At 51.0% G+C, this 20,393-nt stretch overlaps 1 protein-coding gene across 1 annotated transcript in view; it reads left to right on the top strand.

Annotated features, from left to right (window-relative positions):
* Window positions 1-20,393, top strand: part of XYLT1 (xylosyltransferase 1) — a 291,435-nt gene that overhangs the window by 161,129 nt on the left and 109,913 nt on the right. The window contains exon 3 of the mRNA XM_025855530.2: window positions 4,402-4,912. Coding sequence (XP_025711315.1) covers window positions 4,402-4,912 — 511 coding nt within the window. The remainder of the gene's footprint in view (window positions 1-4,401; window positions 4,913-20,393) is intronic.

The following is a 20,393-nucleotide window of genomic DNA, read 5'->3' as shown; positions in this document are numbered from 1 at the left end:
CAGCATGAATAGACCTGGAAGACCGTGTGCAAGATGAAATAAGCGAGTCATAGAAAAGCAAATACCGCATGAGCCCACTTCTGTGAGACAGCTAAATTGGTCCCACTCGGAGACTCTGTAAAACGGTGGTTGTCAGGGGCTGAGGGAGGAGGAAGTAGAGAATTGCTAATCAAGCAGCATAAAGTCTCAATGATACAAGATGAATACATTCTAGAGATGTTCTGTACAACGTCACACCTGCAAGGTAGCAATACAGCATCGTGCACCCAAAAATTTGTTAGGAGGGTAGGTCTCATGTTAAGCGTTCTTACCGCAATAAAATAAAATTTACCAAAGAAAGAACAGGGGCATCTGGGTGGCTCCGTCGTTTGAACGTCTGCCTTCAGCTCAGGTCATGATCTCAGGGTCCTGGGATCGAGCCCTGCATCGGCCTCCCTGCTCAGCGGGGAGTCAGCTTCTTCCTCTCCCTCTGCTCCTCTCCCCTGCTTGTGCGCACTTTCTCAAAGAAATAAAGAAAACAGAGTGGGGACACGCTGAGGGAGAATTCATCAACTACTCTAGGAAACAGAGTTGACTCAGTGAGCCAGGGGGTTCTGGGCCTCTGAAAGATGTGTGGTTCTTGCTGACTGTGCCCCTCACTGACTTTTCTGGAAGCTGTCTAATATCTGTGAACTCTTCATTCCAGAAGACAAATCTTTCCCTTCCCTCTTACACTCGAATCTTTTGATTTCCCTTGGCAGCTGTGGAGCGTCTGGGGCCGGGCGGAAGGCCACGGGGCCACACTGAGCTAATCATCCCCATTGTGGGGGCCTCTCTGAGTAGACGACGCATATTCATCAAGAGTTATATTAGAATTGATGGTGCCGCCTGGTCCTGATATCACAGATTAACCAGAGGAATCGGCCGCTCTCTGATGGTCAGATTAGCGTCATTGATTGCCGTGTTTCCTGTGTCTGGTTTTGCTTGGAGATGTTCTGCCAGAAAGTGGTAGAGAACGTGAGCTTTTGAAATTGGCGGTTTAGGGAGGTTTTCTGCTCAGGCCCAGATTTGCGATCCTCCGTTAATGAGGAGAGAGAGCAACCCAAGAATAATACTTGGGCTGTGTCTGATGAGAGAGGATGCAGATGACTGCAAGGACAGAGACTCCTCCTCTTACTCTGTGCCTTCATGTTAACTCCTAGTTAGGGATGGAATTTAAATTCATATTTTTGGTCATTGGTACTCATCCAGCTGATTCTGTGTCAGAAGCCAAAAAACAAAGCAAAACCCAAAAACACCATCCAAAAATTGGCTCCTGTGTCTGAGGACAGCCAGGAGGAAGAAAGGCGATCAGGTGGGCTCCTGTATCAGTCAGGATGAGCTAGACTGTGCTGCAGTAACAGAGATCCCCACATGTCCGTGATGGAAAGCGTAAGAGGTTTATTTCTGCCCCTCGGGAGTTGGTCTCCGCTCTGCGCTAGCCTCACTCAGGGATGCAGGACCTTGAGCGTCGGGAGTGTGGTTGGATGCTATGGAGGAAAGGGCGATGCGGCAAACTGTGCCTTGGTTCTGATCACTGGTCTTGGCTGCAGCAAGTTGCTTGGCTGTGCCTAATTTGTGGGGTATGGGAAATACAGCCCTGTCGTGTGCCTAGATGAAAAAGAACTAGAATATTTGTCAAGAGCCTTATGGAAAACCGGCTCCCCCCCCATATCCACTTCCATCTCAACCTAGGCTAATATGAGCAAAGAGGGAGATACCCCTCGCACCCCCTCCCCCAGTGGAGAAGGGATCACTAAATGCTCCTCAGTTTACCTCTCAGCCAAATAGAAGAGGCAGTTTTAGAATCAGGTACAAGTTCACCATGTCCCCCCAGATGACTTGGGGCAAGTTCCCAAACATCCTCGAGCTTTCCCCGCCTCTTTTGTGGGTGGGAGAATAGTAGGAGCTGCCTTGCAAGTTATTTTTGAAGCATGAAGGAGATAGCACATGCCAGGGCTTAGTTTGGTCCCTGGCATCTGATGTGTGCTCAGGAATGTTAGAGCGACAAGCCTGGGCTTCCCTTTCTGTTAAAGGGCAAGGAGAATACCTCCTTATGGGGTGATTGTATCCAGCGAGTGATACCTGGGGGTCACTTCGTATACGGTGCCTGGCTGGTGGCTAGTGCCCAGAAAAATGCAGCTGAGAAGCTGCTTAGGATTCTTTAAGGGCCTCTGGACAGAAAGAAGGGGAAAGGTGAACATCGTGGGGGGGGGGGTCAGTTAGGTGACAGGAGCAGGAACAGCAGGGGTGATTTTTTTGCCAGATGTGTGGGGAGGTAAGAAAGCCTGGAACCAGGTGTCAGAACTGACAGTTTCCCCCTCACAGACCAGGTTATGTAATATCTGCCCTGTGTGTCACCAGCCGCTGTGCTGTGTGTGACCCAGTACTGACTCCCCTCTCCCTTCTTAGTAGCTTTCCTCCTCTCTACGCCACTACCTCCTAGCTCCCACCGCCTAGAGCCCTTGGTGCCTTGTGGCCCTACTTACTGTCCCGCTTTCTGTGACTCCTTGCCACCTGATGGGCCACTGGCCAGACTTGAGACATGGAGGTGACGTGGCTCTTCCAGATCCACGTAGCTGGGCTGGAGTGGTTGGGAAGGGAGCCAGATCTGGTGGTACAAAGCCAGGTGGTGGTGCTTACGGGGACAGAGGGATGGGGGTCAGAGGGGCTCTGTAGCTTCTTGGAAGTGGGTAGCGGCCCTGGTCACCCAGGCTGTGGGTGTGCAGCCCCATCCCAGCTTCACCGCCAACCAGCTGAGCTACCTCGGGCAAGTCGTGAAGAGTCCGTTCCCTCGCGTGCAAAATGAGCACGAGAGCGATGTCCAACTTACAGAGTGGCCGTGAGGAATTTTAAGAGTCAGTTTTCCCTTCTTAAGGCCTCTCTGTGTAGGAGAAGAGGGTGCTCAGTGCTCGAGAGATGGAGCAAGGGCGAGAAGGAGGCAGCCCATCAATGTGGTTTCTTCTCCAGGCCATCATGGGGCCAAATGGGGACCCTGGGAACACGGGCAACTAAACCAAGCCCAGGGGGTAGGAACCGAGAAACTCCTACTCCTCAAGAGCTGGTGTCGGCACACTTTTTCTTAAAGGGGTAAACAGAACTCTTTAGGCAGGCCAGGTGGAGAATATTGCCATGTTCATTCCTGCTATCATAGTGGGAAGGTAGCCACAGACAGCACATAAACAAACAGGTGCAGCTGTTTTTCAATAAAACTTTATTTACAAAAGCAGATGATGCACAGGATTTGGGCCACGGGGGCCACCGCTGGCCAAGCTGCTAGAGTCCGAGCCCTGGGGCGTGCCGGCTGCCCTGTCTGCCCGTCTCTGCTGTTCCGTCCTCTCCCCTGGGCACTGTTTCAGGCACATTTAAGACAACCAAAGGGGTGATCTTCCCTCAAATTGCTACTCATGGCCCTTGTGTTTCTGTAGCAACGAGGGTAGATTTATGGAGCCAGTTAGCGTTCTCTGTGGCTTTAGAGGTCCCCTCTGGGGCTAGCTTTGGAACAGTGGATACTCTTTCAGGTCAAGGCGTTGGTAATGGGCTCTAAGCAGCAACAACATGCTTTGGAAACAATGCAGGGTATTAGTTGAACGGTACATTTGCTCTGAGCTCAAAACGGCCAGGGCCTACCTATGCATGGAAAAGCTGAGTTGGGGCCACCTGCCTTCCTGGAAAGATCCATACCAGGCATTGTCTCCAGAATGACTCTTGGCCTTTCCCTTGACCCCACCCCCCACCCCCGGGTGACTTAATCCGTTCTGCTCCAGGTACAAACATCGGGAGTCAAAGGACAAACACAGGAGTGTCACAAGCTTGCATCCCCCCGGGATTCATTGTAAAGATCATAATATAAAGGATGCATTCCCCTCCAAAATAGCCCGGATGTCTCTCCCTCCATCCGATTTCTCTTACGGGCATAGATCTGTGAGCATGTCCTAAAGGCAGTGGAATGTATGTCATATCCCACTGAATATTTTCTTCCCTTATAATTTTCTTACGGCGTTTCCAGCCCTCAAATAAACCACCACAGCACTCTCTGCTAGAATTTAAACAGGAAACTGCAACAAAATGTCCATAATCCAGTGGCAGGGACAAGGAAACTTACTGAAAAGGAAGGTGTTGTTAGTAACAAAGCATGGAGAATCACAGAGCCCTTGAGAGTTTTCAAAGCCTTAATCTCTGGTTGGAACATCTCATATTTCCAGATGAGGAAATTGAGGTCCAGAGAGAAAACGCTACTTTGAAGTTAAACTGGTAGCAAAGGTATGGCGTGAAACCGGGACACACACCTCCAGACCTCTGTGCCCACTCTGCAAGGGCCAACCTACTTAGCATGACCACTCAGTGATGTTTCTCTTCTGTGTTCCTTCCCATTTTCTCCAGGATGGCTACTTTTCTCACCGGCCGAAAGAGAAAGTGCGAACGGACAGCAACAATGAGAACTCAGTCCCCAAAGACTTTGAGAATGTGGACAACAGCAACTTCGCACCCAGGACTCAAAAGCAAAAGCACCAGCCTGAGTTGGCAAAGAAGGCCCCGAGTAGACAGAAAGAGCTTTTGAAAAGGAAGCTGGAGCAGGAGGAGAAGGGGAAGGGACATTCGTTCGCAGGCAAAGGCACCACCGAGGCGCTGCCTCCCGGGGAGAAAGCTGCGGTGAACAGTAGCCGTGGGAGGGATGCCCCAAGACAGCCCCATACCAGGAAAAGTGGGGGCGGCTCCCCCGAGCTCAAGTACGACCAGCCCCCCAAGTGTGACATCTCAGGCAAAGAGGCCATCTCCGCCCTGTCCCGCTCCAAGTCCAAACACTGCCGCCAGGAGATCGGGGAGACCTACTGTCGCCACAAGCTCGGACTGCTGATGCCCAAGAAGGTGACTCGATTCTGCCCCCTGGAAGGTGAGTCCCAGCCCGGGTCCAGTTCTTCCTCCTGCCCAGTCCCATTCTGCTCCCATTGTCAACCTTCCGAGAATGACCGCCCTATTTTTCCAACTCCCTCTCCCCCGATCAATGCACAAGATTTTTTTTCCTCTGGTACTGTCTGAATTCTGAAGTTGTGTGTAAGAAAACCTTTGCAAAATCAAATGGCCTTTTGTTCCAGCTTTAACCAGTTGCCTCGATGGCAACGGAAAAAATACATGAAATCGGGGCTGGTGTGGAATCCAAGGTGATTGTATCAGGAGGGTTCGTTTTTGCACAGGTGAGGTATTCCTCGTGTATCTCTGCGTCTGACGTCATGCTGTTGACCGGATTGTGTGCCTTTCTTGGTGGTGTGTTTTGTCAGACAGTTGTCAGGCGCTCGCTCCTCGTCAGGCACTGCACATTCAATCAGCTCATCTCATCCACCGCCCTGTGATGTTGGCCCTGTCGTCGTGAGCCTAAACTTTTTTTTTTTTCTTCAGATTTTGAGGATTTGGGTCAGGTAGGGAGTGGCCGTGTGCGTGTAAGTGCTGTGGGAGGATGCACAGCAAGCCCGTCACATGTTCCCCGTTGCGCGGGGTGCAGGCAACTTCAGCTTTTTACTCGCTGTTCATCTGTAGTTTTTGAGTTTGTGGGGGTGAACGTGTCTCTCTTTTAAATGGAAAGATGTAAAAAGGAAGGGTTCGTTTCTCCCTTGCATTTCAACCCTAGGCCAAGCTCTCCGTGGGGTTCGCATTTATATTCTTGATGGGACTTGGCTGTTGGAGTAGAGGAGTAAGTGAGTGGAGGAAGAAGTTCCCAGAATCTTTTGTTAACCAGCACCTGGCTTGGCAGAGGAGTGTCGGAGGCCTGAGTTGAATGCCCTTCCATGAAAGTAATATTGGGCACTCATACTATACCAGGAGTCAACACGCTTTTTCTTCAAAGGACCAGAGAACAAATATTTGAGGCTTTGTGGGCCATCAAAAGGAGCCATGCACAATACATACACCGTGCACTTAGTTAAGTTCCAATAAAACTCGCTTGACTAAAGCAGGCGGTGGGCAGGATTTGGCCTGTGGGCCCTAGGTTGCTCACCCCTGCCAGATACCAATCCTGTGTAGCAATAAATACAACACAGTGTGCACCTTATAGCACATCGAATTCTCACACCAGCCCTAGGAGGTAGGTCTTTTATCAACCCATTACGTCAACGAGGATGTTGAGGCTGAGAGGTTTAGTACTTGGTTTGAGGTTCATGGCTAGCAGACAGAAGAGCTGATCTACCCGAGGGCCTGCATCCCTCCTCATGGCCTTCCCCTGCTCAGGAGGCAGGTTTCCCTTGAGCGCCACCAGTCAGACCTCAAGGAGATCCTGCAGCCTGTAGGCTGTATTTCTCCATCCTCAGTATCATTGCAAGGGGAGGGGAGGGGGCGTGATGGGGAAACAAAAGGGCTGGTGTCACCCATGGAGGTCAGGGGCTCCCACGTTCCTCCTGGTCATGCTGAGACACCGCCCCCCCCCCCCCCAGCGTGGTCGTGCAACATGAGTGTGCCTGGCCTTTCCCCGTAGACTCGCCTGTGTCAGCCAAGATGGCACACCCTCCCGGGACCTCTGAGCTGGTTAATCAGATTGGCATTTAAGAGCCATTGCACACCCAGCCCAGCGCTGCCTTAATTTGCTGCACGACAGCCTCCCCTTTTGCAATAAATTTACTGTGAATAGACTAATTGCAAAATAACCCTAATTGGGTAGTTATCAATGAACAACTTCCCGTGGAACAAAACGGCTTACAATTAATAGCATTTAAGCCATAAACTATTCTTCTGCAGAAAGCTAAGATGTAATTACACCCCATACGGAGATTGTATTCCCTTTCTGGAAACCATGACACCCGGATTTCCCTCCGCTTAGGAGGGATTTGAGCTTCAGCCCCGTGGTCCTTTCCTTTCCCGCTAAATGAGGCGATGGAGGTGGGAGGGGAGGGAGGTGTAACGTGTGTGTAAATATACACATGTGCACGCACCCAGATGCACGCGCTGGCTTTGTCATCGTGCCGAACTCCACGTCACCCGAACTTCAGCCAGCATGATGCCGGAAGCTGGATCTAATTAGGGGAACCGTTCCCCACGGCGGGCGGGCTGAACCATCCAGAGGGAAGGAAATAGAATTTGAGTGTTGACTTTCGTAAAGGGCTCCTGCTCTTCGCGCTCACACCCATCCTTCCCCGCCCCCCTCAGCTGAGCACCACTCAAGGAAAAGGAAGAGTCTAGAACCACAGGAACCAGCTTGCTCCCTATAGAGATGTTCCCTGCTTTTGCGACTTGCCTACTTCACTCCACCTCCTGGAGAAAGCAGCTGGAAGGGTGACACATTTTCCCAAGGAAAGGAGTGTACCCCCCACTGACAGCCACCAAGAGTGAGGCACATGGAGGGCATGGGGTGCTCTACCCCATCAGCTCCCAAGCCTGGCCTCTGAGAGGCTTATTCCTAATCCCCCTGTGGCCTGTTACTCCTCATAGGGCCCCTGTGCTCCCTGCAGCCAGACCACCCCCCTTCCTCACCCAGGCAGCCCCGCCCCCACCCCACCCCCCACAATTGCCTGGGCCTCCTGTCCCTTCCTTGGGCTCCACGGTCAGACCTTCCGTCACGTCAGCTGGACCTCCTAGTGTTTCACGGAGATAAAACCTTGTCAGATGGAAGACCAAGGCTGGAAAATCTGGGCTGGAAAAAAGAGGTTTTCTCCAAACACTGGGTTTTGAATCCTGGTTGTGACTTTACTAGGTGCGTGACCCTAACTTCCTAGTGCCTCAAGTGCCTCATCTGTGAAATGGACACAGATTCTCCTACCTTTTCTCCTTGGATTGCTGGCCGTGGTGTGGGCAGGAGTATCAAATGCTTGGTGCAGAGGGGAGGTAGAATGCAGCAGATGTTTGGCTCTTGGCAGTGGTAGTGGTATAAAGCAAGGGGGCATTGAGAAGAGGAGCGAATGGAAGTCCTCCTCGATGGTGACTTCCCGCTGCCCGGCTGCATCTCTCTCACTCCGTTCTTCAGACGTGACCCCCACCTGGCTCAGGCATTCTCTCACGCTCTTTCTAGCACCTCCGCTGTTGCCTGTACCCCGCCCCCGCCACTGCACCCCACCTTGTCTGGCCACCACCTCTCCCCACTCCAGATCTCAGCCCTAAATGCCACCTCCTTGGGGAAGCCTTCCTGGACCACGTCTCCCCCAAGAAGCCCTGGCCGCAGGGATCACGCTGACCCCAGCGAAGGGCAGAGGTAGCTTTCCTGATGAATGCCTTCCTTGCTTGATAAAGACCGTTCGGCCTGTAACAGGCATTCTCGTGCCAGGTGCTAGTAATGCAACTTTTAATGCCTCGTTGCAATGGGAACAATTAAATGTCAGGAAGCTCCGTCTAGCCTCCCTAAATCTTGAGTGAAAATGCCCCGAGAAAGGCCCCCCTGGTGCCCCCCATCCCTCCTGCAGTTCACCTTCTGCTGTGTTAGGTGGGGCCCGTGGACTCATGCTTCCAGTGGCCCGCGCGTCTGCAGCCTGCCTTTTTAGGTGGAGGACGAGCGGGGGGCAAATGTGCAACGTTCCGGGGAAAGCGGTCGGCTGGGAGGTGGGACGGGCTGCCGCCTGGCCAGGAACTCGGGCCTGAGCAACCGGGGGACATGGCGGGTCTCTGATGGGTGACAGGCACGGGGCTAGTTCCGCTGAGTCCTCCAACCAGCTGCAGGGCTGCAAGCCTTTGCACGTGACTGGGGAAGCCGGCTCAAGTATAGGGCTGAAGATGGACAGACTGGGGGTTTCTGATAGAAAGGCAACCGTTCCTGGATGTGACAATGGTCGTTACCCATCAGCCGTTGCAGGAGGCCAGAGGTTCTGGACACGTGGGCTTCTGGACGGAGGTAGCTGGCTGCCCGCTCCAGAGAAAGTGACAGATGGCACTGCCGGCTGCAGAAGGGCTGTCTCCCGTCCATCTCTGCGCCCTGGGGGCGGTGTGGTGACTCCGCAGCACGAGTAGCTGGCTTCTAGAAAGCATGGCTGGCAGCCTGGCATGGAGGGACCGTGCAGGCGTGGATGGTAGCTCGGCCAGTCCGAGTGCCCTGGGGTGCATGCCTCAGTTTCCCCACCTGTCAGCCAGAGACCCTGACTCCTCCCAGGCTTTCTGCTGATGAGGAAATGAGGGAGCAGCCGTGGAAAGCTAAAAAGCACCACAGTAATGGGGGCGGTGTGGCAAAGCCAAATTGATCCAGGCGCAGCTTGGCTAAGTGGCCGGGGCTGACTCACTTTCCAAAAGGCCAGGTTTGCAGAGGACCCAGTCAGACCCTTCCTGCTGATCAAGGCACAGAGGCCAGTAGTGGGGAGGGATTTCAGCACTGGCTCGCTGGGATTGGGCAAACCTGGTCCCAAACGTGTTTCTTGGACTTCTCAGGGAGGGGAAAGGGACTGACCCCACTCACTGGCCACCCCCTAGGCAGTGTCCAAATCCAGGGCTCCGCACATGTTTTCTGTAAACGGCCAGAGAGTAAATAGGCGGCTTTGCAGACCATGTGGTCTCTGTCAAAACTCCCTGATGCTGCCTGAAAGCGTCAATATATAAATAAATGACCAGCAAGGCAGTGTTCCAATACAGCCTTGTTTAGGGTCACCAAAATGTGAATTTCACATAATTCTCACGTGTCTTAAAGTGTTACTCTTTTGATTTTCTTCCAGCTGTTTAAAAATGTAAAAACTCTTCTTAGCTTGAAGGCCACACCAAAATAGGCAGCCAGGGGCTGGAGTTGGCTGACCGTTGTTCTAGGACGATATAGCAGTGTGCGAACGCGGAGAACGTCTTGTTCAGGTGCACAGCTCGGGGCACCAAGTCCCTTGACATAAGATGGACGGTGATTCTGGGAGGCGTGCAGCGGGATGGCTCTAGCTTCATGGAGCTTCTGCCCCAGTACGAGAGGCCAGAGATGACAAGTGAGCCAGTAGATCTAGAGCCCCCTGTCTTGTGTGATAAGAGCTGTGAAGACAAGGCAGAGCAGGAGGACCGAGGAGGGGAGTGTTTAGTTAGGTGACCACAGAGGCTTTCTGAGAAGCGAGGGAGGTCAGCACCACGGAGAAGAGAAGCAGTCCTAGCAAAAGGCCTGGCATGTTCCAGAAGCAGCCAGGTCAGTGTGGCTAGAGCAGGAGGGGCAGTGAGAGCAGAGGGAGACGGGGTCAGACCCAGCATATGTTCACATGCTGTTTTCAGTGACTTGGGAGCCACTGGAGGGACTGAACAGTTCTTTTTTTTTTTAATTTTTATTTTTTGAAGATTTTATTTATTTGAGAGAGAGGGGGAGAGCACAAGCAGGGGAAGGAGCAGAGGGAGAGGGAGAAGCAGACTCCCCACTGAGCAGGGAGCCTGATGTGGGGGCTCGATCCCAGGACCCCAGGATCCCAGGATCATGACCTGAGCCGAAGGCAGACACTTAACCAACTTAACTCTTTGAGATCCTGATTCAGTCAGCTCTTGGGATAAATGCTCAGTGAGATCTCCCCTCACACACCCACAGAGGGCCATTATCCAAAACCAAACAAAAGACAGCAGGTGTCGGCGAGGATGTGGAGAAACTGGGACATTTGTGCCCCGTCGGTGGGAATGCAAAATGGTGTAGGTACTCTGGAAAACCATACGGAGGTTTTTTGAAAACTTAAAAATAGAACTCCCGTGTGATTCAGTAATCTCACTTCTGATCTGATTCAGATTTAAGGAAGGAGTTGAAACTGGGCAGTTGCGGAGGGGTTCTTTTTACAGGGGTCCCAGAGGCAAGATTGGACAGCAGGGAGAAGCTTTGGGATTGGCCAGTGGACCAGATGGTGGTGACCATCGGTTGGTGTTCAGGCCCACTAACCACTCAAGCCTGATCTCTCAGCAAACATTGATTGAGCTCCCAGTGTGTGCCAAGCAGCGGTGGCCAACAGCCCCTCAAGCACCCCCCCCCCCCCCCGCCCCCAGCCACAGAGCGGTGAGTCCCAACAGGCCGGTTCCACATTGCCTTGTTCTCTCAAGCACTGTGGCGTTCCTTTCCCCTCCCAGTCTTGGAATCCTAAAGAAAGCGAGCTGCCACCCACAAGGCTTTTTAGAAAGCTGAATATGTAGTTATGGGAAATATCATAAATGCCCCCTTCACCTCCCTCCCATCTCCTTCGCCACCCCCTCTGCTTCCCCCAGGAACATTCGGCCGGCTGTACAGTCCTGCCATTCACTTTAAAACTTGTCATTAGGGTGTGTTTGTTCCCTAACTGCCATGCCTAGAAGCAAAACTGAAAGGTTTAGGTGTGGAAAGAGGCTGCCAAGAGCAGTCCCTGAAAAAGCCTGTTTGAGACAAGAGGACCATGGTTAGATGAATATTTTTTTCCCTCTTCTCATGCACTCACAATGACATGTACAGACTAGGGGGTGGGGAGCGCGTTTATATCCTGCATTTGTGGACCACTGCTTAGAGCAGCTCGGCGGAGAGCCTGGGCTAATTGGCTTCCTTTTCGTTGGAGGCTGCGGGGGGCGGCCTGGGGAAAGCAGTGACGTCCTGAGATTGTGGGCGGCAGGGCAGAGCCTGGACGTTCCTAGATGCCCACCCACCCCTTAGCACAGCCCCTCCCTCCCACACTCGCTGCGTGGAGATGGGCGGGCCAGCCTTTGCCACGAGGACTGTTGCAGACAGTGTGGGATTGCTAATCACTCAGGTTCCCCTTTGGATAAGTTGGAGCAGAGTCATAGAGTCTCCTAGCACCAGAGACCACACTAGACACGCAGGAAGTATCTGTTACTCAGTGTGAGCCAATGAACCCCCGGATACTACATCTTCTTGCTTTCTTGCACCTCAGGGAGAATTTAGGAGAACCCCAGGATGCCCTTGGAAACGCATCCTGAATGGGAACATCATTCTTCCCCTTAGCATCCGTACATATATTTCATTTGCTTCACTTATTCAACAAATCTGTGTTGAAAGCTGCCCCGCACCGAGCATGAGCCCTGGGATACAGTAAATGAGAGCCATGATCCTATCGTAGCTCATAGCCCCGGGGGGCGAGGGCAGGGACAGGCCACGAACAGAAAGACACAGGGTAGTGGTCATATGCATGGAGAGAGGAGAAAGCAAGGGAGCTGGAGGGGCTGTCTCTGAATGACCTATAGAAAGCAATGGGCAAAAGGTAGTTGGAAATGGATGTGGTCTCATTGTGGAAGAACATGCTAAGAACATGAGCTACCCCGAAATAGGATGGTTTCTAGTTTTTGGATATACTGAGTTCATTCATTCAGTCAGTCAGTCAGTGGTTATTCATCAAACCTCCAGTGTCTGTTCCGGGCATTAGATTTGGGGGATGCATTTGGAAGGAAAAAGAGACAGAATCCCTGTCCTCCTAGAGCCTGTAGTCTGTTAAAGTTGGGAGGGTAGATCCATGAATCCAATGATCACAAAAATAAACACAGAATTGCACCAGGGACCACTTCCGCAGAGACACCTGTTGGCATGTTAGTTGCGCGGAGAGGTGAAGGGTGGGAGGAATTAACTAGGGGAAAGGCAGGAGGGAGAACATTCCAGGCCTAGGGTGCATTGTGTGCAAAGGCCCTGAGACAGGAGAAGGTGTAGGGAGGTTAAGAACTGACATTATGAGGATGAGCAGCCAGATTTTAATTCCCAAAATATCTGGGTGAGATGATTCGTGCCTTTTTACCTTGAGTGAGAAGAACGGCACCAGAGGCACATTTCTCAGGAGCAAATTGAAGTCGCCCGAGAGCCAGGGGGAGATCAGCCCCAAAGACAGTCAAGGTTCTGGAAAAACTAGGAGTGAGGTCAGGTCCCACATCCTCTCTCCAGAGAATTATGTTCCTTCTGCCTCTGGGGACTGATGCAAGTTCTCGGCCCTGGACTGCGGTGGCACACTCTTGGGGGACCTCACCTCCTGTGGCACCCTTGTTTCTCCTAAATACCTCCATGTCCCTGGAAGTGCTAGAGATCCCTGCAGGCCCTGTGCGTGAGGCTGTTTCATGGTCACGAGCTCATGCAGCGTTAGGGAAAGGATCTGAACCAGACTGGCCTTGGGAGGTTTGAAAGGTGACCCCCTCTACCAGTGCCTCAGCTGTAAAACCCTCTGACAAGGCACCAGCCCTCCGTCAGCCTCACTCCTTACCTGTACAGTGGGTTGTTAGATGCCCCTCCCCCCGCCCGATTTCTGAGTGAAATACTGACTTTCAGATGAACTATTCCCTCTCTTCAGTCAGCAGATACTTACCAAGCACTTGTTACAAATCAGCAGCATATTATTAGGGTTCTGGAAGCCTCCAGGGTGGGTGGGCAGGGGGGACCAGCTTCCACAGCAGGTCCGTTGATGATGCTTTTCTCTGCTTCTGTGAGTATCTTGCCTAGAAACCGCCCTGGGGTGAGGCAGAGAGTAGCATTTCAGAGGATGGCCTTCTGGCCTTGGGGAGCCTGTTCCTTCCTTTGGGTGTAGCTGGCTACGTGTCAGCCACCTGGGGTCCAGGAAGCATAGACCTGGTGCAGAAAGAGAGAGCCCATGGCTTTTTGAGCGGCCCGTGGATGAAAGTTATATCCAGACTAGTCCCTCCTTTTTACGCAGACCAACAAAAACCAGCTGGCTTTTTCTCCTGTTTCAGAGTATGTGGCAGTTAAGGGTAAGGGGGTTCCTTTAAATGCCACTTTCTTCTGGAAATCCTCTGTAATTCCCTCCCCAGATGCCACCTCCCCAAGTCTCCATGAGATGCCCCGACGGTGTACCCCCAAGTCACCTTAGCCGCTCCCCGCGGGAGCGTGGGCATGGTAGGCTGGAATCCTCTGTCGCCCCTACTTAGTCACGAGGCCGAGTCTCGTCTGTGTGTGTCCCCCCAGCTCTCCAGCCCTTGCACAGAGCCTGGGGCGTGTGAGCTCCCGTGTCTTAGGCACGTCCTGAGCACCAGGCACACAGCCAAGCCCTTTCCATGCATGATCTCCTCGAACCTTCCGCGCAGCCCTGGAGAAAAGTGGGCTCCCTGTCCCCACTTTACACAAGGGAAGACCGAGGCTTGGAGAGGCCCAGTGGCTTGCCCAGTGTCGCACTTGCAAGCGGCAAACCCCGAACTCAAATTCCATTCTGCCTGACTTCATACCCCGTGTTTTCACCTCTCTGCTGTGCGGCGCGTTTACTACCTGTACCATCGGAATGTGTGGAACGACTGATCCGGTTTCTCCTGAGACAAAGGGAAAGGCAGCGGAAATGTTAACACCTTTTTCTCCCTGTTCATTACTCTCCTTCCCTGCAACCAAAAAGAACAGGGCACTGAGGTCTCTGTACAAGAATCTGTTCTTAAATAATAATGCTTAACCTTTACCTAGGGATTGCTAAATGCCAGGGACTATCCTAGGCATTTTAGCCACATTAAATCATTTATTCTCCTTACAGCTCTGTAGTCCAGGACACCGATGCACAGAGAGGGAGGAAACCCGCCTCGAATCACACATTCCCTCAGTGGCAGGGCCAGCCTCTGAGCTCAGAGACTTTTAATCAGTTCCAGAGGCAAAGGCTTACTTCAGCTGCCCTTTGGCTGAAGGAGGCTTGAGCCAGTTTAACTTGCTCCCCGAGCTACATCTGTCCATTGCAAAGAGGTCCTCGCAGTCAGGTAATGCACCTGCTTCTGGCAGGGGCTGCCCCCATCCAAGACCCTCGGGACTTGCCTGCACAGCCTTCCTGGGTGAAAAATAGCCAGCACCGGTCACTTGCTCTTTCTCTGCCGGTTTCTGGTTGCCTGTGGTCTATTTGTGTTAGTGTAAAAATGACAAAGCAATAATTTTTCATTGTATCCTTCAGTCACCCATGAGAGATTGGATTTAGGTCACAATTTATTACCCTGTGGAATTGAATCCAATTTTTAACACCATGTCAGCCATTCTGGTATTAGAGCCTTTTAATGGCTGTGAAATTTATACAATGATAAAGTAATTTAAAACATATGTAGGAAGAGCATCAGGCAAATTGATGTGTATAGAACCCTGTGGTAAAAAGTGAACAGGAGATAAACCCGGAAATATGGTGATTGATTAGGGAGCGGCGCTGGCTTTGATAAACTCTTAACGGCGAAATTAGTAAACTAATTTGTTCTTGGAAATTTTGAGGGTTTATGTTGCCCTAAATCAGAATCAAGGATAAGCCACAAAGGGCAAATTAGTAGCTCCCCTCCAAGTGTGGCGCAGTTAGAGCAAGAAACCTGTCTTGAGTAACTGGGAGGCTGCCAGGAGCCTGTCCCTTGTGGTGTTTCCCGCGGCCAGAGGAGTGAAGGATGGTCAGAAGACATGGCAGCGGGAGGGAAAGCAGAATTTGGGGGTTTTTTGTTTAATTTTTAAAGCTTGCTCAAATAATGCAGAAAGCGTGCTCGTTATAATTTCTTTAATTATTCAGGTGGGACGGTATACATTCTCATTATTTCAAAAAGCAGAAAACATTGCAGGTAAGGGGGAAATTGAACTTGACCAGGCCCTCTCTGAGGGGTAACTGCAGACGCATTTTTGTTTTCATTGAGATCTTTAAAGATTTATTTATTAGAGAGAGAGAGAGAGCGCACAAACAGGGGGAGCGGCAGAGGAAGAGGGAGAAGCAGGTTCCCCGCTGAGCAGGGAGCCCGATGTGAGACTCAGTCCCAGGACCCTGAGATCATGACCTGAGCCGAAGGCAGATGCTTAACCAACTCAGCCACCCAGGCGCTGCTCGTTGAGATTTGTAAATTCAACAGATGCTGAAGTAGAGTTGGTTTCGTGCTGGGGTGGGAGGGCATAAATAATAAGCGAATGTGTCGATCTGGAACTTGCAAAAATAAAGCATCTGGTTTGGATTGGGAAGACTCAAAAAAGCATATGAAACTGATGTGTAGTTCTAGAACTTTTTTTTTTAAGATTTATTAATTTGGAAGGGAGAGGGCCAGTGAAGGGGGGAGGTGGGGAGAGGGAGAGAGAAACTGAAGCAGGGAGCCTGACCTGGGGCTCAATCTCACAACCCTGAGATCAGAGCTGAGCCGACACCAAGAGTCAGATGCTTTAACCGACTGTGCCACCCACGCGCCCGTGGAACTTGTGTTTTAATTCGGACAGGTATCTACGTCTGAGACCTGTATTCCTGTCCAGAGACCTACGTAATTCCCTTTTTTTCCCCCACAATGTGTTTATTTTCCCATTCCCTTTTATTGCCCGTGTGATTCTTTGTAATGGCTGGCTGTTACTCTGGAGGGTAGCCGTGCCATAGTTTAGCCGTTCCCCTATGCACAGTTACATTGACATCAGATTTTGACTATATTGAAGGGCTGTTTTCTCCAGTCTCCCCCTGAATGGTGCATAATTAGTACCATTCTAGATGCACTGGAGAAAAGTGAATTTGCTGCTTAAGATGGATGCCTCAAGGACATTAGAGCTTAATTTTATTTTTTTATTATTATTATTTTTTAAAAAGATTTTATTTATTTATTTGACAGAGAGAGAGACAGCGAGAGAGGGAACACAAGCAGGGGGAGTGGGAGAGGGAGAAACAGGCTTCCCGCCAAGCCGGGAGCCCGATGTGGGGCTCAATCCCAGGACCCTGGGATCACGACCTGAGCCGAAGGCAGACGCTTAACGACTGAGCCACCCACAAGCCCTAGAGCTGAATTTGAATTCTCTTGGGGCCCCAAGTTGAGACTGGCCCTCGGAGCACCCTGAGAAATGCAGCTGGTAGGTTGAAAGGCTGGTCTGCTTTAAATTTTGATAGATACCATCAAACTATCCTGCAAAAATGCTGTACCGGTTACAGCAGGGTGTTCTATCCTGTATTTGTCACTAACAGAATGTTAGAAGCTTCCAGAACATCTGCCTTCTCCTATAAGGATCTGCTTCCTTCCCAGGCACCCTTGTCAGGTTTCAGAGTAGTAACAAGTCTAGTTTCTAAGCTTCTAAGACCCAGCAAGTCTTTTCCATCACCAAGGATAGTGGTCCACACACTTGAGGTCCTTAAAATACAGACTCCCAGGCCTGCCCCCAGAAATGCTGATGTAGTCGAGGCTGACCCCCAGAAGTTGCCTTTCTAACAGCTGCTGCCGTTCTAGAACCAGACCTTGAGAAGCACTGACCTGGAGAACACCCCGTGCCCTCCAGTTCTGCCCTTTCTTCCAGGGCGTTGGTTCCAAAGGGGGATGAGCATGCTCCTTCCCAGGGGACATTTGGCCATGTCTGCGGACATGGGTTGTTATAAATGACACAGGGATTCTGCTGGCATCTAGCAGGTAAAGACCAGTGTGCTGCCAAACATTCCACGATGCACAGAACAGGCCGCATCATAATTTTCCGGTCCCAAATGTCGATAGTGTCTTGGTTGAGAAAAGCCAGGGCGGTGTGTCTGAGATGGGGTCATCTGCCTCCCTCTGTGTGCCTTTATCTCCTCCGTCTGGCCTGTTCCTATTTAGCATGGGTGTGCCACGTCCCCAGGCTCATTCTTGGGCATGGAACATGGCCACCCCACCCCTGTGTCTTTCTCAGCCCTGCTGATCCCTCTCCCCCTAAAGGTCCCTCTTCCCAGCCTGAAGAGCCAGTAACCGTTAGACACCACCTACCCATCTCCGACTGCTGCCGGGCCAGGTGTGATGTACGTGGAACTGTGCTCTCTAGCGAGAGCTTTCGTATGTCCACTTGGGTTTGAATTCTGGCTGGCCACTCGCCACCTGGGTGACCTTGAACAAGTCACTTCCCCTGTCTTGTGTAATGTTTTTTATCTGTAAAGTGGGGACGATGATTGACATTCCAGTTTGCCCAGGACTGTCCCCATTTCCGACTGTTGTCCCCCATATAATTACTAATAGCACTCTTTCTCGTCTCAAGAGTTTCCCAGCGTGGGTGACAAACTACATGGTCACCTTCATGATAATAATAGTTCTGACCTCATACAGTTCTTATGAGGACGGAATGAGATTATGTGAGGTGTTAGCACAGAGCCTGGTTCTGGAAAGTTCTCAGTACGAGTTAGCTCTTCCAGTCTGGATAAATACCCCCCCTAAAAAAAAAAAAAATTGAAAGCAGACCTCCAGGAGATATTTGTACATCCATGTTCTTAGCAGTATTATTCGCAAGAGCCAAAAAGTGGAAGCAACTCAAGTGTCCATCGATGGGAGAATAGATAAGCAAATGTGGTCTGTCCATGCAATGGAATATTCTTCAGCCTTAAAAAAGAAGGGTGTTCTGGCACATGCTGTAACATGGGTGAACCTGGAGGAACATTATGCTCAGTGACACAGGCCAATGACAGAAAGACAAATACTGTACGATTCCACTTACAGGAGGTACCTAGAGTAGTCAGATGCATCGAGACTAGAATGTGGTTGCCAGGTGAGGGAGAATGGGAGGTTTTTGTGTGATGGGTAGAGTTTGAGGTTTACAAGATTAAAAGAGTACAAGACATCAGCTGCACAACAGTGTGAATGTGCTTAACACTGCTGAACTGCACACTTAAAAACGGTTAAGATGGTAAATTTTGTTAATGTATTTTACCACAATTTAAAAAAAAAAAAAAAAAGCTTAGCTCTTCGGCAAATAGGCATTGCCTCATGTGAGCGTCGCGCTAACCCCACCGAGGTGGGTTTTATTGCCCCATTTTATAGACGAGGATCCTAAGTCTAAGTGAGGCTGGGTGATTCATTCAAGGTCTACACGCAGCCAAATTGCAGAGAGAGTGCAGGAGATGAGATTGTCTACCTAAGTCAGGGTCCCGCTGAAAGGGGTCTTGAGGCCTAGATAAGGTAGTTCACCTTTATCATAGGGTAGTTGGGAGCCATCGATAGTCATTGAGCGGGAACAGTGGCATGATCTGATTTATACTTTGTAATACGGATTAGCAGACTTTCCATAAAAGGCCAGATCGTAAATATCTTGGGCTTTGTAGGGCATATTAGGGTCTCTGTCTTACCTACTCAGCTCAGGATGTAAACAATATGTAGATAAATATGAACAGCTGTGCTCTCATATGTTATTTACCGACGGGCTGGATTTGACCCGAGGGCCAAAGTTTGCTGACCCCTGCTTCAGACTGAGCTTTCTGGCTGCTCTGGTGGGCTGGCAAAAGAACTGCAGAAGGCAAGATGGGAACCTGCCCCGTTGCCCACCACACCCCCATGTCCTAACCTGGAAGTTGGTTAATAGCCCCTCAAAGAAGCAGCAAGCCCCCTTGGGTGGCCCCTTAGGTCCCAAGCCACATCCAGCCTCCGCTCTCCCTACTCAGAGTGAAACTCCCAGGCAGGGGGACCCCCGACAAGGTGACCCGGAGGCCCAGAGAAGCCACAGCAACCAGGCCAGGCTTGAAGGAGCCGTGGTCCGGGCTCTTGATCCCGGCCTGACAGTGATGATGTTTCCAGGCTTCAGTAGCTTCGGAGCCGGGGACCCAGAGAAAATGGAGGTGCTGTTGCCACTGCATTCTCAACCTAGACCTCAAAGGGCAATTAACCTGGTTATCCAGGCCTCCCTCCCCCCCCCCGCCTTGTTTATTGCTGTGAACACAGGAAATGCACTGTTAAGGTGCACAGAATGCTATCAAGGATTTTGACTATAATTTAAAAGGCTCTATGGAGAGGACCCCAGTGGCTGATTAATAATGCATTTGTAGAGCAGTAAAGACTCCAACAGATCAGTGGAGCTCAGCCTCCAGACTTTATTTATACAGCTGGCATCCTATGAGGTTCCTTCCGACGGGGGGCGGGGGGAGGGATGTCTACATTGGGGGTTTTTGACTCAGACGATCCTTGTGAAATTGAGCATTGCAGAAATCCTACTGCCTAGACAGTGGTCAAGGACACAGAGTTTTAATCCTTGGGGTTCTGGAGTCGAATCCTGGTGCTGCCAAGTGCTAGCTATGGAACCTTGGGTGTGCTGTTTAAACCCCCTTGTGCCTCATTCTTCCCGTCTGTAAAATGGGACTAGTGATAGTCTCTGTCTCCTAAGTCTTGAGATGCTGCCTAGAAAGCACATAATGTTAAGTACCTGGTACATTCAGAGTACATGGCTATCTACTGTTCAGTGTCATTCAGATTAGTATTCCCTTCAGAGGAGCTCAGGTGACAGGCTGGCTCATGCTTTTTTTTGTTTGTTTGTTTTGTTTTTTCCATTTTCACATCTCCCCCAGCAGTGAGAATATCACTCACAGGTCCCTTTCTCTCTGTCTCCTCCACGACTTCCCTGGCCAGGTTGCTCATATCTCTCGTGGGGATGCAGAGTATGTTCTTGGCTCATTTCTCATGTCATCTCTGCCACACCCTGGCCCGTCTGCCGGGTAACTCTCTGCATCCAGAACATTCCTCATCAGATATGCTTTGAACCGTGTTCCCCATCTGCTGAAAACCCACCCGAGTCTACCCATTGTACCTAGAGTGATTCGACTCCCTTACAGTGGCCTTTGGGGCCCCGTGGGAACCACCCCACGTCTCTCAACAGCCTTGTCTATCATTCT

Source organism: Callorhinus ursinus, unplaced genomic scaffold (assembly GCF_003265705.2).
Source record: "Callorhinus ursinus isolate GAN/ISIS: 27379988/994484 unplaced genomic scaffold, GSC_fseal_2.0 scaffold13, whole genome shotgun sequence".
Taxonomy (NCBI): domain Eukaryota; kingdom Metazoa; phylum Chordata; class Mammalia; order Carnivora; family Otariidae; genus Callorhinus; species Callorhinus ursinus.
This window is presented reverse-complemented; position numbering and strand designations above follow the sequence as displayed.